Genomic DNA, 26,546 nt, shown 5'->3' with positions numbered 1-26,546 from the left:
CGAGTAAAACAACAGGGTCACAGGCGCAAAAATGACCATGAATATTAGCAGGCAAAAGAGAAGTGAAAAAAAAAACACCCACTGACAAACCCATCTGATTGGTACATGTTTACCACGTTGTGTTTATTCCTTAAGACAGTCTGGGTATTGGCAGAGCTAAGAATTCTGGGATACTTTGGAAATATTGTTCCTGTGATTCCTGTCAGCTGCTGTCTGGTTCCCCCCGCCCATCCAGCAGGGCCTGGTTTGAACAGTTTTTTTTTTTTTTAAATCACACTTCTGTCCTCTGAGAGAAAGTGCTTCTAAGGAACAACTAAGCTGAGGGATTTCTCCTTGTTATTGCGTTCGAAACATGATATACTTATGCACCGAGTGTTGAAGAGCCCAGGGGCACATGGTTGTTATGTACTCAGATCTAATATTTTCATAGCATTCAGTTCTCAAGTTTAATTGTTTAGTTTACTCTCAATTGATATGTAATGTGTAACACTCAACTTCATATCTTGCCTGTAATGAAACTGTAATATTTCTCTCCTTCCAGTTTATTTTTGTTTGCTCAGCTTTGCAAGGTCTGGATTTGTTAAGACTCTTCACGTCCTCGCTTTTAAAGCTTGATTCATAAGGTCATACTTAGCTGCCGATTTTCTCACCTATTTGTGAGTACGGGGTTTTGGGTGCGCCATGGCTTTGTTTAAAGCTCTCTGAGGAATTTTGGCCTTCTGAAGGGCTTGTTATTTGTGTGAATGTCTTGTGTTTTCTGGAGATTAGAACTGGTGTCTCAAGCGTGGTTCGCGGACACATGTAGCAGCTGCGTTTGTTGTAGCTTTTTTTTTTCCCCTTCTGTAAACTTTTTTTTTTTATGACTTTGTGACTCAAGGGAGCTACAGTGTTGTGTTCTCTGCTAGGACATGTTAAAAGTTTCACTCGGTCAGATCAGAAAGCTTGGTCCTTCGTGCCTCGTTAGATCCGGTAACCTGTGGAGCGACTGTGATTGCGATTTCGTGCGAAAGTCCGGTCAAATGTCACGCTCTCTCTCTCTCTTTCTCTGCGACCGCAGAGTAAAACAGCTTTTCCGCTTTCATCTCTCTCCTCTGTTTTTATCATGTGGAAATCCAAGGGGAAGAACAAAGTCCTTCCTCTTCATTTTTCCCTCTCTGCTAATCATCGACTTTGGGCGAAAACGTGCGCAAAGTGACTGTGGCACTCTAATTTGGGTTGTAACAGCTAGTGGCATGATTTTGATTGGTCTGTGATAGACAGTATCTCTTTTTTCTCAGCCAATTTCTGGTTACAGACTGAAGCTGAACTTTTGAGAACCGTAATTGTCTTGAAGTCTCGGTCGGGAACCTTGCCGCCGTTGAGCCACATTAGAGAGTCTCTCTGTCATTGGAATAAGGACACATTAGTTCAGCGTGAAATATTGATGTGAGAACCAGCTGTCCTCTCTACATTCTCTCCTATGAGAAACCCAGCACAGACCCCCATCACACATCACACGGGCAGTAAATTAGTCGCGGAATATGTTGTGATATGCTTTGACTGAAAACAATCCTATATCTTCACATCAGAGAGCAAAAATCGGAGTCCTCATGCTTAAAGCCTATGGATGTCGATAATTATTCTAGTCTACTTCCTGCTTGCTCAAAAATAGCTCAGTGCCACAAACCCGACTGAGGGATAAGGCTGTGTTTACGTTTGTCTGGTCGTTATATAAGGGCATTGTAAGGGCCAGAGTCAGTGTCTGCCCAGTATAGCCACTGTCCTGTTTATTCTGCTCCGCATGGACAGAGAAGACTAAATCAAACACTGCCCCCCACAGGGGAAGGACACATATTACGTGACTATTTGCTTTGTATGGCACATCATTTTGTCAAGAGACTAAATGTAAAGTTTGAATTTGGTAGTGTGTTCTTGCAACCCTCCGAGAAAGTAAACCGAGATCCACCCGATGCTGATGTTTGCTGTTGCACCTGGGAGTATAACACTGTAAATGATCATTCCTTCCTTCTCTCTTGTTGTGACGCAGTTCAAAACGATATCTTTAATGAAACCAAACAGGGACTGAGAGACACAACATAGATTGGTTGTCTGGCGTTTGTCTGAAAACCCGATGTACCTGAGAAAACCAATGGATTGTTTACTGGCAAAGTTGATTTTCTGACAAAGCTTTCGGTCGCCATGGGGAACGGAGAGGAATGGACTGGAGGACTCGGGGGTTGCCATGGTGACGACTGCCGACATGACTCTGGATTTCCTGAAACGCAGTCTCGTTTATGCTAATGAGTCTGTTGTCAGTGTCACGTCTGCGATCGGTGCAATCGGTGAGGCGGTGGCCTGATCTGGCTCATCCAATAGACTCGCACGCTCAAGCCAGGGCTCTCTGAGAAAACGTTTCAGATTTTTTTCTGAAAGGTCAAGTTTTATCAATGTCAGTGTGTGAGAGTGTGTGTGTGTGCGAGAGAGAGAGAGAGAGAGAGAGAGAGAGAGAGAGAGAGAGAGAGAGAGCAAGAATGTATCTGTCGCCTATGAGAGAGAAAGGGAGAGAGAATGTACCTGTATGTGTGCGTGTGGGGTGTGTGTGTGTGTGTATGTGTGTGCGTCTGTAATGGACAGAATGTATGACTCACACAGATTATTGACAGCACAGGGGCCTTTTACCTTTCTTTATTTCTCTCTGATATAAAATGAAAACCAGTGAGTCACCACGTCAATGACTTTGTATGAGAAGCAGAATCCTCCTGTTTAAATGCCCTACACTGTATCAGCAGCCAGTCCACATCATCATTAGCCTGCACAAGAAATGGAACAAACGTGCAACAACAACAACAACAACAACAACAACAACGGCACATGCTATATGTAACAAGTAAAATCAGTTCGATCACAGCCCAGGGAATGTTGTTAATTGTGTCTTTCTCTAAAAAGAGACGTGTGCTTTCATTCAAAGCAGCAGAGCCCATTTATTATTGTATGACACAAATCATCGGTACATGACACAGTGAGAACAAATTCAATCAGTCAAGTGCATGTACTGTACACAGAGCAGCTGAACTGGGTTATATGTTTATGTATAAACAGTACATATTGTACTAAAAGGGCATGTTAATGTGAAATCACCAAGGTAACAGATAAGGAATACATTATGTCTGTGTTAGTTTGCCATGTGTGGAGCATATGGTTGTGATGAGTTGAGTGGTAAGGACTGGGTTGTGTTTTTGACATGTTTGTGTGTATGTTTCACTCTCTCCACAGGCTGCACAGGTCGAGAGGCAGCTGTCCACTCAGGTTCACTCCTTGCGGGATGATTTTCGAGAGAAGAGTATCTCGACCAACCAGCACATGACCAGACTAGAGAACCTACAAGCAGAGGTGAGGAATCATGGGAGATGTAGTCTTTTCCTCTTTGTCTACATAAACTCAAACAAGAGAAATGTGAAGAACTCATGAAAATGAATCTTATGATTTATGATGACATAGATGCATATATATATATATGTATATACTGATGACCATAGATAAGAAATGAGATCAAATTCAAATGATCTGAATTGTCACATTTTCATTTATCACGCAAATGTGATGGGTAAAAAGAAGTTGTAGGTATAAAAATCTCATTAAATTACACTTAAAGACATCAAGATTTGGCTAAAAAAAGAAAAAAAAAAAACATCAGAAAGTTCTGTGTTAGTCTATCAGACCTCATCTCTTAAATCCGTTTTCTTCGTCTGTTTATAATGTCTTTTTCCATCCTTCCCGATTATGACGGTAAATTTGTCTCACGGTCGGAGCAGCAAGGGCTTGAAGTAAGTGGCTCCAACTCTGTATTGGCTGTGATTGATCTGCATGCCTGGCATTTTCGATATAGAGAAACGTTTGAGTTTTCACGCAGCTCATTGTTTCAATCGCAATGCCTCCGGGGGGGGTGGGGGGGGTGGGGGGGGTCAGAGCCTGACTGGCATGGTTTTATTAGAAGATCAAAGCCACTCGTAACTCTCCGGGCTTACTCTCGCACGAGCATGCCTTTATGAAGAACGTGGAAAGCCCTCCTAGTTCCTTTACCGTGACAGCCGGGGGTTAAACAGTGTCGCCCCGAGTTTTCTAGCCCGTCAGATACTGACTATCAAGTGTATCAAAGTGTATCTATCAAGTGTAGTTGTAGCAGAGCTAGAACTGTGCGTCCTGTGTGTGTGTGTGTGTGTGTGTGTGTGTGTGTTTTAGAAGAAGTCAGTGAGGGCTGTACTAACCCTGACATGGTTGTTAATGTCCCTTTCTTGTCCTTAGACAGCTGCTCAGTGGGACAGCACTTAGTGGTAGAAATGTATTATGCATGTGGTCAAAGGCATACAAGGTCTGCTCTGGTCTCTCATTGCATGCATCAGTGAATTGTGAAACTTGTGTTTTGCATGTCTCTGTCGTGGTATCAGATTTTGAAGTTTGCGTTTAAATTGCTCAACGCGTAAGATGGTTTAGAAAGAAGAGGAACTTCAGCAGTTCGATCCATTTCTTGGCCTCGACATAAATATTAGCCTTTCCGTTCGTTCTTTGGATTGAGACAGTCAGCATTTTGCACGTTGTCAGTTCTATTGTGTGCACACCCTGTGAAGTATCCAAGACCCTGGATTTAGCAAGCAGTTTCCATCAAGCTAAAGGCGGATGAGGCCGCTTATGGAAACCAATAAGAGTGTTTCCCAATACCGAAGCGCTCTCTGCAAGCAGTCTCATTGGAGTTCTCATATATATAGAGTAGGGGGTAATTAGCTAAATTGGCTGCATGATTAGTAGGCAAAGCGGTGACGTGCTGTCAGTCCGATGAGCTGATTTAAAGAGGGAATCAATAGGCTTCTCTGTGTTTCTTTTTTCTTAAGACGGATTTGATCAGCGTGGCACAGAGTCTCCCTGCTGCATGGGTTTGTGCTGGAGCAGTAATTTAGAGGAATAAGATGCTGCTCTATTTTAAGGACATCTGTGGTAATGTCTGGGTAGTCCCACAAGTACAGCTGGTATTTTTAGTCTCTCATAGACTGAAGAATGGTAAATCCTCTTCTAGCAGCTGTCCTGTTTTTAAAGAGGATATTAAACTCCAGTACATCCTCATTTGTTATATCAACGTTCTTTCCTGAGTTTGCGGAGATACAGTATGTTGGTCTGGTGTATAACCTGCAAGAGGACCGGGAGTATGAGAAAACGTAAACGGGAATGTGCCAGGGTTAATGAATTTGTCGAAGACGCGTAGAAAGCCAGACAGACTCGGTCGTCGGTACATTTAGGTGAATCGTTGTTCGGTTACATCCAAAGCCAGCGCTCAAAGTCTTTGAAGTAGGTTAACAGATGTAGGTCATAACAAGAGGGAAGGAGTAAAAAGCGAGGCTTGCTTGATGTTTGTTTAATGGAGTGAGCTCTTTGGGCGGCCTAGCCGTACTTGCGACTTGAGAGAAACGTTTCAGGTCACTCTGCAAGACATCTTTCAAAGTGACTGTCTTAGTTTCAGTCTTAGAGCAAGATTGACCCTGTTTTGTTTTGGGTTTTTTTCTTTCTTTCTTTTTTTTTTTCTTTTGGAACGAATCAAAACAGATTAGGGAGTGTATTTCATGAGAAATATTAAAAGATACCCACGACACATTCCTGAGTCTGGGGGTGTGAGTAACCTCCTAGGTCTTGGCCAGGCAACTGGCATTCCACTGACCTGTGGGAGTGTTGTAATCCTCTTGAGTATTTTGTCCGAGAGTTGAGCAAGGACGCGGCTTTACCTGAAGGCTGACGTGGGGGAAATTTCCAACCAAACGCAAGTTTTGAAAAGCCAGGTTTCTGTTTCCATGGCGTCAAGTCTTTTGCCCTTTCCCTCGGTCAGATAAAGATGCTGTCGGAGAGAAAACGGGAGCTGGAGCGACGCGTGAACGAGGTGATGGAGGAGAACGAGCACTTGCACAACACGGTGGAGAATCTGAGAGAGAGAACGCTAGTTTTGGAGAAGCAATGTCACGAGAAAGACTTGCAGGTGAGCGCTCACTAACGTAACACTTTCACACAGTGGTTGACGAGAGAGGAAACTATAGGAATTATGCAAGACAGCACTTCCCCATAGTACCGCACAAAACATGAAACAAGTTTGAAAAAAATGATTGAGAAACATTGTGCGGTATATCTGGTGATACAAACAGATGTGTTAAGTGTAGATAAGATTAGATGAGCAAATGGAATAAAGCAAATAATAGTTGAGAATGGAAGCGAATGTAAATAACAGTTTATAACTGCGATTAACTTAAGAAAACCGAGGCGTAACCGAACGGAAATAAAAACATACCATCTATGTGAGAGGAAAACCAGTTTCCCTGTAAACTTCAAGTTCTCTTAGTCAGGATGTTCTGATGTACTTTTGGTAGCGTCCTCCCGAAAAACAAACATTCCACCTCATTTATTTTATGATTTGGCTTTGAAAAACACTAATTTCCTTGGGATTATCTCAGGCTGTGTATTGTGTGTTTTTTTTTAACTCTAGAATTGAAAACAGTGATGATGTATGGTCATGTTTTGTTGACAGTAAAACACACAGAAAGTTAAAGTCAATGGTGTCCTAACACTCACGTTCTACCTTTCTGCCTTACTGAATAAAAACCATCGCTTAACTGCATTAAACATACAGAAAACAGGAGAACAGGGGACTGTAGCTCAAACTGTATGAAGAGTGTGTGTACTTCCCTCAAACTGTGTGAAAGCTGCGTATTTTTGTTTAATTTCTTACGCTTGAACCAGTGTATGAATGGATGTTTTTAAGTTACAGAAACCTGAAATGACTTAAGTAACTTTTTAAAGTAACTCTAGCTCATCATGGTTTGTTTTTAAATTCAATAGTAAATAAAGAGTATTGGTCCCTGCCTTTCACAAATTAGTCTCGCAATTAGTGTTGTTTGCTTCAGCAGCAGGTGACACATTCCAGTTCTGGTTGCTTTGGTGATGTTCTCGCGTCATCGTGACCTTGAGATATTACTCAAGGGTTTTCTTTCCACTGACTCTCTTTGGTCTCACAGTATCAATTAGAGAACACACTGTACTGAAAAACACGTGTTTCCTCTGTTGTTTACTCTAATGTGTTTCTTTCCCTTTCTTTTTGCAAATTTTTTTGGGCAAAGTAAAGAGAAAAAGATAGTTGGGAAAGGGTGTTTTGTGATTTTTTTTGGGGGGGGGGCGGTATTGTTCAGAAGCTTCTCTGTACTGTAGTTTTTGTTATTGTGGTTCAACTATGCTCCTCAGTGTTTCCTGCCAGAGGGCTCTGTGTGTGTGTGTGTGTGTGTGTGCGCGCATGCGCGTGTGCGTGTGTGTGTGTGTGTATATATGTGTGTGTGTGTTTTGTTAGTGCATGCGTCCCCTGAGACTGTTGTGTAGTTGTATAATTGGTCAGTTGACGTGATTCACAGTCTGCTTCTACCCCTGTGTGTATCTTTGTGTGTGTGTGTGTGTGTGTGTGTGTGTGTGTGTGTGTGTGCGCGTGTGTGCGTGTGCCTGTGTGTGTGTGTGCCTGTGTGTGTGCGTGCCTGTGTATGCACTCTGCGCCTGTGTGTCTAACTCTCCCCTGTCCGTGGGCAGTTGCGTCAGAGTCAGCTGGAGCTGCAGGAGGTGCGTGTCTCTCACAGGCAGCTGAGTGCTCGTCTGGAGGAGCTGTCTGAGGAGAGGAGTCTGCAGGGCCTTAGCCCACACCCTGCCAGCCTGCTCTGCGAAATAGAACAGAGCATGGAGCAAGAGGAGCTGGAGCAGGAGAGAGAGCAGGTACATACACACACGCACGCACGCACGCACACACACACACACACACACACACACACACACACACACACACACACAGACACACACACACACACAGAGTTATTCAATCACAAACTTTCATGCAGTGAATGAGCGCTGGTGCATACACAATGTTCTCCGGGAACACTAGATGAAAAGATACAGGTGCTTAAGTGACTGTGACTTGCAGACCAGACACCCACTTATTCACACACACACACACACACACACACACACACACACACATACACACACACACACACACACACACTCTCTTTTTTTTTCTCACACGCGTAAACACACACCTGCTGAAATGCGCGCGCACACACACACACACATACACTAACATGTTTGAGAGACATATAATATTTATGATCCATATATTTCATGCAGATGCAGAGTGACTCATACCTGCCAATGCACACACTCTCTGTCTGTGTCTCTCTCAGCAGTTTTGGATTATTTCGACCAGTATTCTAACCTGTGTATTGTATCCTCAGTTACGGCTGCAGCTATGGGAGGCGTACTGCCAAGTAAGGTCCATCTGCTCCCAGCTTAGAGGAAATGACGTCACGGATTCGGCTCTCTCCACTGACTCATCCATGGATGAGTCGTCAGAGACGTCATCTGCCAAGGACGTGCCGACAGGTAGCTTGCACGCCAGCCTGCTGGAGCTGCGCAGACTCACTCAGAACCTTCTGGATGGCAACGAGTCTACGGTACTGCCAATCAAAAGCTCAAACAGGCCTCACTGACAATCATCATTGCTGTAAATTGAACCACACCACGACTGTATCAGATAAGTACCTTGTGTGTATGTTTGTGTGTGTGCGTGCGTGCGTGTGTGTGTGTGTGTTTGTGCTTATATGTTCAGGGTTCCCGGCGCAGTGACGAGGAGGTGTTGGAGGAGCAGATACGGAAGCTTGGGGAGGAGCTTAGAGGAGTCAGGGAGCTGTATGAACAGGAGCAAGAAAGAGTGCAAAGCACTCAAGAAGAACTGCTGCAACTCCACAATCAGGTATACACCCGCAAGATATCCAAACACCTTACTCTTAGCATTACACGTTTTAATACACTGTAACTACACGCAATGTATATTTATCTCTTTCTCACATCCGTGTCATAATACCATTTCTCCTGCAGGTGGCGATGCTCTCTGTGGAGGTTTGCTCCACAAGAGAAGAGAATGATCGGTTAAGAGCTATGGCTGATGTACGGGAACCTAGCGAGCAGCTACAGAGCGCCATACGAGACCGAGATGACGCTATCGCCAAGTACTGACCCAAAACACACACACACACACACACACACACACACTCTTCAGTCTGCACTTTCATACTGTTTTAGTGTTGTGGAATGTAGTCGTTTTAATATTTGGAATGTAAACATTCTGGAGGAATTCACGCTCACAAGACGATTAAAAAATTTGTGGTGTTTGTGTTTACAAAACATTTTTGTGCATGCCTTAACATATTCTAAAAAAAGAGAGAAAAAAAAACACACACATTTGAAGATACGCTCCTCTTCATTTTACTAGATGTCAAAGACGGTTTTAACATGACCTCGTTCTGTCATACACTGGCCTATCCTTACCCAAGGATTAAACCTCTTTCTCCCCCCTCCTCTCTCTCTCCACCTGTGTCTGCGTGTGTGTTACAGGAAAAAAGCAGTTGAGATGGAGCTGGCCAAGTGTAAGATTGACATTATGTCCCTTAACAGCCAGCTATTGGACGCCATCCAACAGAAACTAAACTTGTCTCAACAGTTGGAAGCCTGGCAGGTAAGTCTCTGTTAAACACAGAGACACATTAACACACACTAATACACAGGGATGCACAGGGCCCACTCAATACCATGCTGAACTTAACACTTTCCTGCACACCACCGGAGTCTAATACCATCAAAAAACATAACCACGTTGGCTAGGGCATTTATATATATATATATACATATATGAGGCAAAAAGAAAGAGAGAGTGACTAAGTATGTTCCCTTCACGTTGGTTCCTCTGTTCCAAAACAGTGTCAGACTGCGTAGTTTTTTGTCATAGGTTGAGTTTGTGTTTTTGCCTCTTAACCTGTTAGCCTTTCACTTCCCCTGATAACATGTAGGTCCTCCTTATGTCTTTCAAAACTTTGTGTGTGTGTGAGTATGTGTGTGTGTGTGTGTGAATATTTTATGCCCATCCTCTCCTCTGCCTGTATAACTGTTAAATCTTTCCCCTTTTTGTTTGTTTGTGTGTGTGTGTGTGTGTGTGTGCATGTGTATGCGAGTGCACGTGTGTGTGTGCGTGTATGAGTGTGTGTGTGCGTGTGCGTGTGTGCGTGTGTGTGCGTGCGCGCGCGCGCGTGTGTGCGTGCTTGTACGTATGTGTGTATACGAGTGCACGTGTGTGTGTGTCTGTGTGCGTGTGTGTGTGTGTGGGTATACTTCTCCCAGTCCTCTTTCCCTGTCTGTAACTACCAGCTCTTCCCTCTCTCTCTCTCTCTCTCTCTCTTTCTCTCTCCCTGCCTACAGTTTGCCTCCTCAGGGTTGTTTACTGTATGGCTGTTGTGGTTTCTGATCTAGTGGCCTTTCTCAGCTTCCGTACCAACCCCCCTCTCCCCTGTGGCACCCCTCTCCTGCCTTAGAGGTGAGCTCAGGTGTGCCATCTCACCCTGTGCCTTGTGCCATCTGGTGCCAGCTTATGCCATCCGGGGAATCATTCTATGGCAGTGTCATTCCGAGCTTCTCCATGCTTTCACTATGGAACATGAGTCTATCGGTTTCACCGCACCAGTCATCCGGCTTCATTAGAGTAGAGAACCACTCCGTGTTTTTTTCATTCTTATAAAACCATCTGTTATTTTTCCTTTCGACATTCTCTTTTCCTTTACACTGTCATGCGGTTTTCCGTAAGACTGTTGAAATGTGTTATGGCAGACTCGTAGGGAAAAAAAAAACACTATTACTGTGTAAGGACTGATTAATGTGGTAAGGGCACCACACTCAATATTTCCTTTTTTATTGGTAACTGCAGCATTACGTTCACTTACATGTCTGTTACAACACATTATAACAGTGTTGGTACACTCTTGTCACAGTACTGTGGTGTTGGCTGTTTTAATGGAAGCAGCTTCAAAACTTTGTGAACACTGTATCATTCTCATGATTACCCCCCCTCTCTCTCTTTCTTTCTGTCTCTCTCTCTCTCTCTCTCTCAGGATGATATGCACAGAGTGATAGATCAGCAGTTGATGGATAAGCATCAGGAGGAGTGGAGGGCATCTACTTACTCCTTCTCTGGAGGCAATGAAGGCTCCTCCAGGGGACACTCCTCCAGACGAGCCCACCGTCACTCCAACGGGGACAAGAGGCTCTTCTCGTTTTTTAAGAAAAACTGAGCTTTTCTTGATACTGAGAGGGAGAGAGAGACAGTGAGAGAGAGAGAGAGAGAGAGAGGGAGAGAGAGAGAGAGAGGCAATGATAGCTACATGGGGACAGACATGGCCAAAGAGTAGAAAATACTAGAAACACTAAGCAGTAGAAAGCTAAATCATGAAGAGACTGGTGCCTGTGGAAGCCAGGGGCCATTTTGCACTTTATCCGTTCTGACTGAGTCTTGTGTCCTTCGATGTGTTCCAGAAGATTCTGGGAGAGTTAAGCGAACGAGCACATATATGATGAGGTACAGGTAGAAACTTCAGATCTTACTCTCAGCTGAGTCAGGCTAAAACACTTCAGGGTGGTTTCAACAGGGTCGTTACGCTTACCCTCAGAAGCCAACCTCTTCTGTATGAGTGTCTCATGATTGCCCTCTCCCCCAAAACTACCAAAGTAGTGTGAATAAGAGAGGACAGTGTGTGGTCATTTCTCGCAAGAAGTCGACAGAGCTCAGCTCAAGAGTCTAGTTTCAAAAGTCTGTGTTCAGAATGGGTCTTGACTATGGGTGAGGTCTTGGGGTTTTTTTTAAGGCTTTGCTCAGTGAATTTGGATCACGCTCTGTATTCTCCCAAAGTCTGGTTAACAGCAGTTTTAAGTGATGGTGGAGAAACATTACAGAAAGTCTGTTTTTTTTTTTTTCTTTGCTGCAGCAAACTCAGTCATGTTCTCAGGGTTTATTCACGTAGCGCTGTACCCGCAGACCTTAAGTCAGATCAGCAGTGTACGACATTTGAATATGTTATAATATATTTGCTACAGGCTATTATTATTAACGTTTGCAAAGTCAACATTCGCTCTTTTAAAACACGGTGATCAATTCCATTTGTCTGTGATGTGAGTGGTTATCGGCGGGCCGGGTGTAATAATCGGTGTTCTGAAGAACTAAGACTTCTTTCTGTCTTGAGTTTTGTATGTGAATCCAATACAGCAGCAAAACAATTACAGTGCAGAGCAATTCCATTTGAAATGTTTTTGTCAATATTATGAATGGCGTACAAGAAGATGCTTCATTATTTTTTCATTGCAGGCTCTGCATGGTGTTCTCATTAACTGCACAACAGGTTTAACTGTCAGCTCTAAAAAAAAAAAAAGAGTAAAGAAAAAATCATTTTTGTTTTAAACTCTGGTCACAGGTGTTACGATCTAAATCCGCTTGGGCTTTTGCAAACCTAAAACAAAAAGCCTGGAGTATGACTGTGAACCTATGAACATCTGAGTTTAGCTGCAGCCTTTTAACAGGTCCAGTTTACAGACCTTACCCTGGACAAACCGATTCTCAGTGTTTACTGATTCAAATTCTTCAAATATGTTTACATATACTTAAAAGGCAAAGTCTACAACAACATTTCTGTTTCTGTCCAACTTCAAGCTGACATTTAAAAAAAAAAACAAAAAACAGCGACATTTGTGTGAGCGAGGTTTAGAACTCAACAGTTTCTAATTTCAATCAGGTTTCATAAAGTTTCAGCAAATATCTTATCAGGCTTCAGAACTGTGCTGCAGCTGTAGTCTTAATTTAAGGCCTACTGCCATTGGTTGTGCTTCTAATCGTGTGGGAGGGATTCATTACGCTCCAGCCTATGAGACAGTAAACAAACTCTTTAGATCTTAGTTGTGGGCTTCCAGTGATTGGTCAGATGGTCTCTGATGCATCATGTTTGTGTGCGTTTTCAGACTGACGTGATTGGTCTGAAGTTATCTCACCTCCGGCTGTGTCTGAGAGATGTGCGGAGAGATTTAGCACCATGACCCATGTCTGTGTGCGTGTGTGTGTGTGTGTCTGTGTGTCTGTGTGTCTTGACACTGTGCGATATGGCAAAAGTCTGGTGCATTTGAGCAAAGCTATGCAGAAGTCTTCTCCTCATTTTAATGTAAGGCAAGTGTTGGGTTTGGATCAACCCAAAGAATGACTTTTTATTTAAAAAAAAAAAAAAAAGAGAATTAAAAAAAAAAAATCAATATATTTATAAAAAGGCATAACTTTTTGAAAGAAAAAAAGTGTACGTTTTCTAGAACAATCTACTTGTATACAATCGTCTGTCTGTTTTGAGTTTCATGTAAACCTCTACAGGAAGCTGGAACTCCTCTGAAGAGTTGGAAAGGTTTTATGACAGAGTGGAGAGAAACTGAGTCTGGAGACAAATTGTGCTTTTTTTTTTCCCTCCCTCTGCTGCTAGTTTCCTGCGCAGAGTGGAAATATCTGTTTGAAAGGCCAAAATTTGCAGGACTGCTTCTGTCAAATACCATTGCGACATAAAAGAAGTCACACTCTGTCTCACCCTAATCACTGATTGGACAAGTGTTTAAGTTTGCTTGTATGTGTGAAAATTTTTACAATGTAATTTGAATCTGGCAAAAATAGAATGGAGTTAGACACAGTTCATTGGTTGCTGGTTTCTTATCCTGCTGTATTGAATGAGCTTTCGATTGACATTCCTGGGTTATGAACTGGTAAGCTTAATTGTACTGGTTGAGTTTGACACGTAATAAGGGAGCAGTAAGTGTGACATCACTCCCGCTTAGATAACTGTCAGAGTTTTACACAGAAAGGAAAAGAGGCCAGAGCTGGAATCTCTCCACCGTTTGTGTGTCACCTCCAACTCTTCATTTAGGAAATCCGTTTCAGCGAGTCGTTTTGGTTTGTTATTTGTAGCTTGATTTCTTCTTAGTTTCTTCTTCTCTTTTGTCTTACATGTACTGTTCTGTAAGTGTCTCATTGTACTTTGTACTCTCTTTTTTTTCCATTTAAACACTCTTTTTAAAAGTTTCTGCTGCATGTGTCTGGAGTCTTCTTGTTTTAAAACGAAGCGGCGTGATGGAGAGCTGGTGTGAGTGTGGTGTAATTGTGATGTGATCTGGGTGACTTTCATATATACACACACACAGATGCATGCGCACACACACTCTCTCTCTCTCTCTCTCTCTCTCTCACACACACCCCTGCCATTTCCACAAATGCTAACCCTCAATGTGATCAGCCATTCTAATCAATGCCACTTCCTTTATTTGGCACTTTGTATGTGTGTGTATGCTCTTATTGAATCATTAGTACATGTTTGACCTATTTTCTCAACTGGAACCAAGGAGGAACTTTGCATGAATGACTATCATATTTCTCATAAGCCATTTTACAGCTTTATAGCTTCTGATAAGTGAAAGAGGAACCCAATCAAAATGCATCGTCGGCTGAGTATTTCCTTTGGGGACCTGTTTGGTAAACGGCTAATATGACTTGGGTAGCTCCCCCATTTCTGCACTTTTTTTTAATATAATTTCTCATAAAAAACCTGTTTGTCACGCAAAGAACTACTGTATCTATGAGTCATGCATAGAATCATTTGCTTTGTTCGTACAGTGACGAGAGCCTTTGATGTGTATCGTCTAATACGTCATTTCAGTTTTATGTCTTGAATATCCGTTCCAAAATATAAACAGCAATTTGTTTGAGATCAGCGTGTTTGGCCAATAGCTAAAAGTCGATTGTTCATGCTAACTGCCTTTGAAACATTTAGCGCCTAATATATATATAAAAGCAACGATTGTTGAATACGAGAAGATATGATTTTAAGAGATGTTCAGTGTTCTTCTTGATCAATAATATAACTTCCATAACATGTCTAGCCTCGGAAAACTGCATGCATTTTTATGTACAAGCATTGTGTAAAATAACATATCTATGATTTTTAAGGAGACCAAAATCACGGATTCAATAACTTTCATACTTAAAAAAAAAAAACATTCTGATCACAAGTGGACTTAATGAGTCTTAAGACTGATTAAAAAAAAAAAAAAACTAGAAAAGAAAAAAAGATGAAATTATCCTGATACAGGTAATGAATGTGTGCAGACAAGTATGTGTTCATAAATGTGTATACGTGGACCCTGTACCAACTGTAAATAATCCTGTTTTCTATACTAAATACCTTTTCATAATATATGTAATATTTATAACTATATAAGAGTTGAATGAACAAATATAAATGAATAGTAGGTTTTATATTTATGAAATACATATTTTTTAGTAAAGAAGAAAACACTCAGTAAACTACCATATGACATGAGATTTTTACAAATACGTGATTCCATGCCCAGAAAAGCATCCAATGAATATGTTTCTTCATGTGGAGCGCACTGTGACATAATAAAAAAAAGAGAAAGAAACCTTGTTTCACCTTCTTGCTTTAAGAGTCGGAAAACAGGTAAGAATTACAGCATACATGTCTTGGGAGAATAGTTATAAATCATTACTTTCTTTTCTATGACAACCAAATCTGGCTGATAACTATCCCTATTTTTTTTTTTTATTGCAAAAAAACACAAGAAGAAACGACAAATGTAATTCTGTCAAATAATTCATTCTTTGTAAAATATTTATTACTGATTTAATTCATTAGATGGGGAAAATCCATAATACATCTCTTTACTCCAGTGTACAGCAAACCACAGCTGAAAAATTATTTCAACTCTAACACACATATACAGTATGTACATGCCCATGTATAACGTATGTGTGCAAATATGTCATGATTATTGTGTGTGTGTGTATGTATGTATATATATATATATATATATATATATATGCATACACACACATATACATACACACACACACACATACATACAATGAATACAATCCAAATAGTTGGAGACCTGGCGCCTTGTCTCGAGTTGATCTGTCCAGCTGTCATTGCCTTCGCCCAGAAATCTAAGTTGTGTTATTGCCTGTGGGTTTCCCCACTGCGTTTGCTGATGATTCTGGATTTGCTCACAATCTGACCTCCCACTACTGCAGAGAGCCTGCAGTGGGACTTCCGTCAACCAGACGGTAACAATGGCAACCTACGTAATGGGCCGTCGTTGGTAGAGCTTGGGTATCTGAGGTGTGCGGGTCAGAAAAGCGACCCCGAAACCAAGCCCCGTCTTTAACGTCCGCCTTTCCGTTTGAGCGCTGGTCTTAAAGTAATGGCCGGGCTGGTTGTGACAGGGAGGGGTAATCAAACCAGTCCGTGTTGGTTACGCCGTGATTTCTCCTGAAGGTCTGCCAGCGCTCAGGAGGAAAAAGAGGAGAGACCAAGCGAATGAAGAGTCCTGGGACAGGAGAGAGAGAAGGTATCGTAGTGGCCATATGCTCCTCTTTGGGAGGGTGGGGGGGGCTTGTGTTATTCTGGCACCGAGAGGAGCCGCCAAAGACTCCAAAGACTGATAACGGGCTGACTCGAAGCACAGCGCGCCCAATTCGCACCCTTAATGCAGCTTCTTGGCAAATAAAAACGGCCCTAAAAATAATCCGCCGCGGGGCGGGAAGCCGGCCAACCAGCCGGCCGAACGGTCGTAGGATACGGCTGTGGTAGAGCCGCTGACGATTTGATTGGGCCACGGTGACCGAAGTGTGAGGTGGGCGGACAGGCAGGGGCGTGTGTGCGAGAGAGCCAGCGAGCGTTAACGGATTTGAAAAAAAAACAACAACCCAAAAACAAAAACCAAAAACAACTACCCAAACTGCACACAGACCCCTTTCCAGAATCCAGCGAGCATCACCATGGCAACAGACAAAAGGAGAGAGAGAGAGAGAGAGAGAGAGAAGGGGTGGCGGGGCTTGTGCGGTAACAGCACAGGAGGAAGGTCTTTAAACACATGAGAAGCACCTTTCACATGAAAATATGGCAACATCACTCCTTTTCTTCCTTTCCTATTGCAATAAAAAAAAGGAGAGAAAAATGCAAAAGGTTGCTTGAAGCGCAAAGTAAGACTTTCTTCTTTTTTTTCTTTTTTTTTTGAATGTCAACGGGGTGGGCGCTAAAACCCGGCTGGTGTGTGGAGGACGCTGAAGTGCAGAGATGCGAGAACTGGGGAGAGAGGCTTACTGGGAGAGAGAGAGAGAGAGAGAGAGAGAGAGAGAGAGAGAGGGATACACTTGGCAATATAGAAAATGACAAAAAAAAAAAGACCAAAACCCCCCCCCCCCAAAAAAAACACGTCACCAGTCACGCATGACGAATTCGTTGATGAACGGCGAGTGTCAGCTCCTGGGATTTTTTTTTTTTTTCTCCCTCCAAAAAAGTCGGAGAAGGAGAAAATATTGCGAGTCCGTGGTTTGTTTGGCGTCCGTGTCTGTGAAAACAGCTGACTCAACGCTTAGGAGGGGGAAGTACGTAAACCCCACTTCTCCCATTTTCTCTTCCCATCTTCTGAAAAAACAAATGTAATAATAATAATAATAATAATAATAATAACAATAAAAAAAACTACAGTCTCCCTCTTCAGATGAAGATGTGGCAAAAAAAAAAAAAAAAAAGAGCAAGAAAATAGATTTTGCTTTCATAATAACTCTTTATGCATAATAGAAATCTGCACATGGTGGCAATGTCAGCTTGTATGTCCTTCAAGAAAGAAGGAGGGTCATTTATTAAATATTATATTTGTTGAATTCCAAATAAAACTCCTCGCTTCTAATAAAATCTGTACATTTCTTTCTTTTTTTTTTTTTTTTCTTAAAAAGTCATTATGATTTATTCTGTCCAAAAGGGACGTTTTTTTTTTTTGTTTTTTTTTGTGTCTTCCTCATTTTCATTATTGTTGTTTTTTCGTTTATTTAATCTCTGCCTTTTTCTTCATTTAGATGATCATAGTCCTATTGTGTGTGTGGGAGAGTTTTTTTTGCACTGGAGCCTGTAGAGGAGAGGAGGTAAGCCAGAGTCCGTCAGCAGCACTTTTTCTTTCGTTTGCTGTTCTTGCCGAGTTTGACTACGTCATTCTGTTGCTGTTGTTGCTGTTTGGCCATCGATTCTTTCTTTGCTCGTAGCACCAGTTCCGTGATGCAGTTAAACATCTACAAGGCACGCGCGTGCACACACACACACACACACACACACACACACACACACACAGAGACACACACAAGAAATGTTATCATAGTTTTCAACATTCATCATTGTTATCCCTCACGATGCGCAGTTTCACGCTCAGACAAAAACACTACATCACTTTTACGAGGCAATAAGTGGAGATTGAATTACAACAATATTGTATTTAAGGACACTAACACTAACGCCAACACTAACACACACACACACACACACACACACACACACACACATGCGCGCGCGCACACACACTCACTCACGCACAGGAAACTATTCTCTGCTTCTGCTGTAATATCAGGGAGATTGTAATCCATCAGAAAATGTATTTTTCTATTCTTTTCTCAACTAACGGCGGCACTGTAGTCTCCGAAGACAGCATTGTGTGTGTTTTTTTTTTTTTTTTTTGCTCTAAAGTTTCATTTTCTGGCCTTTCTTTTCCAGTCCGTCTTAATCTGTCAGAACTCTGATACCCGCAGCGATACCCACGGGCTTGTTCTTACCTCCTCCACGTTTATGTTCTCTTTTGCACTTGTCTCGAAGAGGCTGATACCCATCTGTTCCGCAAACTTCTGGGCATCGTTAGTCTCCACCACTTTGGAGTTTGGATCATCGTTTTTATTACCCACTGAGAGGAGCAGACAGATTAACGTTGTGAATGTGACAAATGATTCCTTTGGAGCTGAATACTTTGTGCAAGAACATTTGTCACCTAGTGAAAGTGCTACAAGATGACTCACCTAATATTCGACATACGTCATCGCAGTTCTGGTTAATTTCGTGTAACCATCGCTTCACGTTGACAAAGGATTCGGCACTAGTGACATCATATACTACGATGACCCCGTGGGTCCCTCTGTAATACCTGAAAAGAGAAACAGATAAAATATGTTTAGAATGTATATGGGCAGCGCATGTTGTTCCATCACTGACCAGCAGGTGGAGGCCCAAAAAAAAGACAGTTCTTAATACAGTGTAAACCTTATCGGTCAGAGAATCTTTGACTGACTCTTCACACAGATCAGTCTAAAGAATTAATGCCATAACTATATCCTAACATAATCAGACAGACGGGCTAGTCTCCCCATATTCTTTTGCAGACAAACTTCTCTTCGGTTGACTTGCTGGATGGCAGAGGCGCAGAATTGGCTGCATTTGATGTGTCTGTTCAATCGACTGAGGAGACTCTAAACATTTACAAACTCCAAAAACATCCGTTTTAACTGGAACCTCACTCTCAGAAAGAACGCATCAAGTCTTATTGCTCAACTTAAACTACCCAAGAGTCATTGCTTCACTCAGAGCTGTTTGTCCCCAGTGTGTCCGTGAGACACGCACATGCACACAGAGCGTGCGAATTCAGACTGTACATGACTGACAGCTGCAGCTTTATCGTGATCATTCAATTTCCCAGGTCACACGCGCGCACACACACACACTCACACACACGCACGCACGCTCACACACACAAATGCACGCACGCACACACCGAACATAAGACATCCCAATCAACAACCAAGCACAGATGCATATGCACACACCCACACTCTCTCTCTCTCTCTCACACACACACACACACACACACACACACACACACACACACACACACACACACACACACACAGACAGACAGACACACACACACACTTAAACACCACATCCTGACTAAGTGAAGTTGCACACATTACTGTCTGTGTTGGTGACCCTGTGGTTAAAGCTACAAACAGAACGATAACCGTTCCAGGATATGCACTAATGACCTGAAGATGATAAATTTGTAATCCAAGTAAGAGACACTGCTGCTGCTTGTTCCGGGTGGTTAAACAAAAGGTTGAAAACCAAAAAAAACGTTTTTTTTCATTCTTCACCCATTACATGTTGTGTATTTACTGGTCTGTAAAGATGTAAGTCTCACTACATTCTCACATCAATCTATTTCAACTGAATGTATTTTCTGGAATGTTCTGTGTAATAAATCACCACCACCACTATCACAGTAAGTCCATATTATACACCAAATGAAGATCCCCAGCTGTTCATGCATAAGATGTAAATGGATGATTGAATAAGGATGTTCAAGAGCTGTTTATTGCACTCAGTTACAAACTCTAATTCCTTCAAGTTTCTATACAAAAAGTCTATAAAAGAGTCTGACAAAAAAAAGCAAGTAAATGAAATGTATAAAAGGTTTTTTTTTTTTTTAAACACAGCTTTAGTCAGCTTTAATCGGCGTTCTTCAGAGGTGGCAGAAAAGAAGGACAGAGATTGGTAGAGGACAGATGTGTGTGTGGGCTAACATCTCCGTTTTTCAATGGGAGCTCTGCATATTCAACCGTTCCCATCAAAGCGACCACATTAACAGACAAGGTCTTCGTTTTGTCTTACCAGGAAAAAAAAAAAAAAAAAAAAAAAGTGTGTCACTTCACTGACAAAAACCTGGCTGTGTCGTTTGATTTTCGTCTTAGTTAAAAACCTTGGGTTACAAAAATAAAGGCTTAGGTGACTGACAGCTCTTGGTGTAATAATAATACACTGTGATTATTACGCTTCCAAGTCCTTTCAAGGTTGTTTTTTTTCCCCCCTCTCTTTCGCACGGCTTTTCTCTCCCTCTCCCTCTATCAAGAGCACAAACGGAGGGAGGGAGGGAGCGAGGGGAGGGAGGGATGGTGCTCGGACGCCTGCCTGTAACGCCACGCGCCTTTGAGGCCTGAAACACCCGCTCACGCCCGTACACGCACACACACGGCTCTTTGTGAGTGGCTATGGGAGCCAGTGTTCCCTGAGCCTGTCACTGTTTAGCCTTAATGAAAGAGCAGAGAGGAGAAACTAAACACTCATTCCTCATCCTCATAAAGCATTCTCTTTACACATAGTACTACAGCACAACATGCTGGCAGCAGGCCAATACACACACACACACACACACACACACACACACACACACGTGTGTGTGTTACACTTTAGACTGGGAGGGAATACGAACTGTAAACTGGATGCTCTCCGCGTTAGCTCTCAGGGTTGGAGAGAGGACGGGGAGTTGCAACGTCCCGAACAAAGCCCTCCCTGTCAAACGAGCAGCGATTGGAGAAAGTTCCAAGTGGATCAAGTCAGGGCAAGAACCTCATACCACTAATGAGGCGCTTCAAAAGCTTTGGTCGTTTGCTTGCAATTAGGGGAAAGAAAAAAAAAAGCTCATTGTCGCTAACAATCAGGACTGGAGTAAAGACACGCGGGTGAATAACTCGGCTCAGTACTCAGAGGGATGGCCACGGTGTGACTGTGACACTCTTGAGTACAGAGTTTTAAAACCTTTTAAAATGACTGGAAAGTCCCTGCCAAGGGCCTTATCAGTGACTTCCCCAATTAAAGAAAAAAAAAAAAAAATGCTGTGTCACCTGAGCTGGTTCTGCCTCTCTGACAGTTTGACCAGTTTACTTAGACTCACATTTAAAAGGTTTATTGCTAACGTTTAAATGCTTAGTAAACTGCACAAAAAGGTCAAAGTGCTTGACCTTTGTATCATCCACAGAGATGTGGATGATACAAAACAAACTCTGATCAACTTGTGCAAAAAAGGTTTTTTACAAAGCCAAGCTGATTGGAATATTAGGCTACTTAACGTGTAACGGATAGTTTGGACATCCAATGGGAAACTGAGCAGATGAGGAGGGCTGTGGAGGGGTGCTATCATGACTGTCAGAATTGACCAATCACCACCTTATAATGAATCTAATAGAGGTTTTATAATGGTCACTCAGCTATTCTCTGTCTGGCCAGAAGGCGCAGGCCCAACACAGGAAACGCATCACAGCCTGTCGATACCACGACACCAATCACTCTGTCAGGACAGCCGGCTCACTGCACTGTTAGAAAGTATCTTTCTGTTGTGAAATCTCTTCATTAAAAATGATTAGCTAATCAGCTGCCACATTAACAGTATTCAAAATGAACAGTTATTCTCTGACGGATTTAATTTGCCACGGTTCCAACTGACCTTACAGAGAACATTTAAACCCTGATAATGAAAGCAAAATCCTTCAAAACCCAAAAGGTCACCCTTAAGAGCTTCGAACTGAAGCGGTCTCAAATCCTTACACTAGCAAAAATGACAAATGGTCTCGGTGTGTGTGTGTGTGTGTGTGTGTGTATGTGTGTGTATGTGTGTGTGTGTGTGTGTGTGTTTGGCAGCGGTACTTACGTGGAGGTGATGGTTCGGAAACGCTCCTGTCCTGCCGTGTCCCAGATCTGTAGTTTGACTTTCTCCCCATTGATCTCCACTGTCCGAATCTTAAAGTCCACACCTATAGTGGTAATATAGCTACCTGCAAAAAAAAAGAAAAAGAAAAACAGTGCACTGCTTAGGGGAGGGCCTGAATGAACTACAAATCCAAATCCACACACCGCTAAACCTAGACCAATGAGTGATTACAAACTTCCTGTCAAAAGCAAAATTCAGTCAGCAACCAGCCACTATGTTCAAATTTCCATCATTTAGATTCAAAACCACACTGTTACATCCTATAGTGTAGTCTGAGTTCTGGTTAAAACTCCGGTAGTGTTGTACTTGCCAACCGTGAGCGTGTGTCTGAGACGATACGAATAACCGTGCTCCTTTTGAGGGGGCATACGTCGCCCAGGGCCTCGGCGTCAGATAACCTGCGTGTTTTTTGCGTTTCCTTCCGCAAAACACTGCTCTGGTCTAATTGCGCTATGTTGCTTGATATCGTCGTTCGTCTTGTAGTGTGAAAAGACGCAGTGACAGGTTTCACACACGCAGGGAGGAAATGTGCCTTACTCTTTCTCTCTCCCTCTTTCTCTCTAACCTCAGCTTCGCGGGCTGTACCGTTGAGCTATGTAAAGTATTAGGCTATGCTGCGTATACCATCCCTCCCCGTTCTGGTATTTGTTTGAACAATGCTGAGATCGGCAGGTAAGAAAAATAGGACAGTCCTAAGGGTGACCTTTAACGCTCTTACCTGAAAAAGTGTTGTCCGCAAACCGAAGAAGGAGACTGCTCTTTCCCACTCCTACGACAGAGGAGAGAAACATGGTCAAAGATTAAAAAAAACAAAAAAAAAAAACACAAAAAAACGCAAAACGTGCACAGCATGCCTGTATACTGGACATTTTAGTCAGTCTCTGTTGTCAAGTTGTAAAACTGAAAGCAGAGGATTGCAACACGACGTGTATTCATCACTGCGATTCTAATTGGGGAAAATAAGCTGTTAGCTTCGAGTTTCAGCTTGTGCGTTGTATAAATATTTAAATGTCTACGTTTATTTGTTTTGGTGACTCACGGTCCAGATCGGGACACTGGCTCTAAATGTCATACGTGAATTTGAGCTTTCTGAGAGACCATCCTACACACACTCGCTCGCCTCAAGAGACGCTAACGAGATGTGAACCTCTGGAAGTACAGCAGGAGACGTGCCAAGGTGCCTGGCACTCAGTCGCTAGCAGAATGTAATCTAATACGGTCTGCCTGCATCGGGCTGGTCTGGAATTAAAAGCCCATCTGAAAACAAACCGGCTCCCAAGACGCTCTCCCTAGTCATGTTTGACCCAACAGACGTGTAGGACACACACTTTAACATCACAGCGTCAGTACGCTCTCTGGCTGTTCTCAGTGTTGGCTACCTCTCTGCTGATACATCACGTAAAGCCAAGGTAACTAAAACCAGCCTAAAACTCTCTATCTGATCAATATACCAGCTTGAAGGTCTTAGTGTGGGGACACATTTCTCTGTGTAAAATCTTACATGTTTGGGTTTTTGTGTGTTTTTTTTTAGACAGGATGCAAAACTCTATCACTCATTTTGGTTACTCTGAATGCTAAGCAATGCAGTCTGCCAGAGTCCTTGGACCTAAAACAAACAAATACACACTCTTAAACTATACAAGTTTGAACAGCAAAACATGCAGTACTTTAAACTGCAAAACACTTCACAATTGAAAATACTATTTTGTCTGACAGAGTTTGGATTCCTCTTGAGGCATGGCTTGGGCATCATTACCCATCCATTTCCTGCTTGGGGCTTTGACATTCAGACATTTTCACAAGGACTCTGCTGCCGTCTTAGGCAACAAACCCTTGTCATTCCATCTAAGATCAGGCTTTCATTATTCTGGCGCTCAACTAGCCCCTAAATAAAGACCCAAAGAACCACCCTAGAGCTGAGGGACACTGAGGACTGTGTGTGTGTGTGTGTGTGTGTGTAGGAGGCTGAGCACAGAACAGCTTCTCACTGTTGTAGTCCTGGGGTCTCAGGACAGGGTAGTGCCAGGATCGGCATGTTGGTTGATGTACGAAGATCTCTCTCAACGTTCAATCGCCTCATAAATTACGCCACACACTAACCGTACGACCCCCAATGCTGTGCGTGCCCAGTTGAAACATTAATGGTTGATAAACGGTTGATAGCCATTCAAACATGGAGTCAAATGCGCAGCCATAGAAAGCTGAGGCATAATCCCGCTATGACGACATACTAACATTAACGCTGTACAACAAATGACTAATGCCTTCATACATGACTTCCCAGAGATGGCATATCGAAGTCACAAATAGAAAATGAAAACAGACAAAAAAGCCTCTGAGCAGGATTCCACTGTCGGTCTTTTATCGTGAGAAACGGACTGTCATGCACCAATCCTGCAGTGAGTAGCTGCAATGTTTTGCAAACCGTGACATTTTGATCCAAATAGCGACTAAGGTCAGATACATTTACTCTGCCACAGCTGTATTGGTAATTTGGTATTCTCTATTTAAGAAAAAAAAAAAACTTGATTAACAGTGAAAATAAGTGTTTGGAGTATCTTGATGTTGTTTTGTCTTAAATGTTTTATTTTAATGAAATGAGATGAATGGTTTAATCACATGTGCGTGGTTTTAGCAGGATTTCAAAGGAAGGACAGAATATCAAGTTAGCACATCAGCCACTGCCAGGGCACCCAACCACAAAAACCAATGTCTCACTTGCTGCTCTGCACTGAGTTTTTAATCAAATGAAAAGTGCATCTTTGTTTGTCTTAAGGTGTGTTTTAGTGAGCAGAACTTAAAAAAGCTGGCATGGAACTCGCCACTTTTAATTTTTAATCTGAGGTGATAAACTCCCTTACATTTGTGCAACAGGGCAGTGTCCAAATACAATCAATAAACACATTTACAAGCAACATGCGCGCGCGAGCACACACATATATAGGCTACACACAGCAGGGGTCAAATCTTTGGCCTTGGCTGCTCCAAGTCCACCAACACCCTATAAAAATTAATTGCACTACCTAAAACCAGCTTTTATAGTCGTGATCTGCCAACTCACCAACTATCTGAGAGTCTTATACTGTACATATAATTATGTATACATATAGATATATATAAATAAAACACACACACACACACACACAAACACTCTTTTCTCTAGATAGCCCAATAATTCATACAGTTTAGCACGGAGTTGGCCACTGAAAAGAGGCTAAAAACCAGAGAAGAAAGTGATACTACGAAGTCACTTAACGATTCTCCATGAAAGAAATTCTGATTTTTTTTTTTTCATTATAGTGACTGGTCAACACTTGTCTCAACGAAGCACTCCTCACAATAACACTGTTTAGTGCTTAACTGCTCAAATTCAGTACACAAATACTGATAAACATGGTACACCGAAGAGATATCTACAAAAGCTATAGCTCTCAAACGCCCGAAAACAGTATCACTTTCGGTGCGATTGTTCAGTGACCGTCATGTTTAATTACATGAATAAAAGCTTTCAAAGCGAATCGTGTTAATTACAACGCCGTAAAAGTTCTCTGTACTAAAAAGCAGCTAAATAATCGGTAAGAACACACAGCCAGTAGATATCCGGCCTTGTTGGCTGACACGCTCAACGTCAACCTCCGCCCTGACAGCAAGCGCTAAAGCAAAGACTACCGACAAACGAGTGGCGGATATGTAGCAGGAGACATGTTTTTAACCAGGTAATCATTTGTTTCAAGACCACACTGAAGTTCCACTGTAAAACAGAGTACTAAACCCTGTGATAGAGGCCCACTTCCCGTCACGCATCCGCGGCGTTAGCTTACCACTGTCACCGATGATGAGCAGCTTAAAGAGGTAATCGTAGTCTCTGGCCATGCCGGTAGTTGCTGGGTCAGCCCCCGCGCTTTAGCTTCTGTCCTACTCCTCTATCTCCTCTGTTTTTGTAAAATGAAGGTTAAGCACTTAAATTTGGCAGCAGTCCTCTCGATATGAGAGTAATATCTGACAAGGGGTGTCCCACTGATATCCAAAGCCAGCGGCTTTTTCTACGTTGTTTAGCGCTGTCAGCAGTCCTCTCTCTCAGCTGCAAATAGCCGGAAACACCGCTTCCTTCTCTGGTGGTGGCTGCTGGCTGCACCCAGTACAGCACTGCACGCACACTGCGCAGACGCGTACACCGTTTGAATCCACTTTGAAACAATACTACTAATACTAGCGGCCGATAAAGTATC

The 26,546-nt window shown here is 42.6% G+C and overlaps 2 protein-coding genes across 2 annotated transcripts in view; one reads left to right on the top strand and one right to left on the bottom strand.

The window, feature by feature from the left end:
* bicdl1 (BICD family like cargo adaptor 1) overlaps positions 1-11,159 on the top strand; it is a 19,881-nt gene extending 8,722 nt beyond the window's left edge. Inside the window, exons 3-11 of the mRNA XM_030789363.1 lie at positions 3,253-3,369; positions 3,792-3,803; positions 5,849-5,995; positions 7,582-7,761; positions 8,277-8,495; positions 8,651-8,794; positions 8,920-9,050; positions 9,436-9,556; positions 10,980-11,159. Coding sequence (XP_030645223.1) covers positions 3,253-3,369; positions 3,792-3,803; positions 5,849-5,995; positions 7,582-7,761; positions 8,277-8,495; positions 8,651-8,794; positions 8,920-9,050; positions 9,436-9,556; positions 10,980-11,159 — 1,251 coding nt within the window. The remainder of the gene's footprint in view (positions 1-3,252; positions 3,370-3,791; positions 3,804-5,848; positions 5,996-7,581; positions 7,762-8,276; positions 8,496-8,650; positions 8,795-8,919; positions 9,051-9,435; positions 9,557-10,979) is intronic.
* Positions 11,160-17,828: 6,669 nt separating this feature from the next.
* On the bottom strand, positions 17,829-26,391 carry rab35b (RAB35, member RAS oncogene family b). Its single transcript, XM_030769052.1, has 6 exons — positions 26,139-26,391; positions 23,036-23,086; positions 22,258-22,381; positions 18,800-18,924; positions 18,563-18,687; positions 17,829-18,028 (listed from the first exon to the last, which is right to left on the bottom strand). Exons 1-6 carry the CDS (start codon positions 26,188-26,190, stop codon positions 17,900-17,902), a joined length of 606 nt encoding a protein of 201 aa, XP_030624912.1. The 5' UTR covers positions 26,191-26,391; the 3' UTR covers positions 17,829-17,899.
* Positions 26,392-26,546: the final 155 nt, after the last annotated feature.

This window comes from Chanos chanos, chromosome 1 (genome assembly GCF_902362185.1).
Source record: "Chanos chanos chromosome 1, fChaCha1.1, whole genome shotgun sequence".
Classification (NCBI taxonomy): Eukaryota; Metazoa; Chordata; class Actinopteri; order Gonorynchiformes; family Chanidae; genus Chanos; species Chanos chanos.
This window is presented reverse-complemented; position numbering and strand designations above follow the sequence as displayed.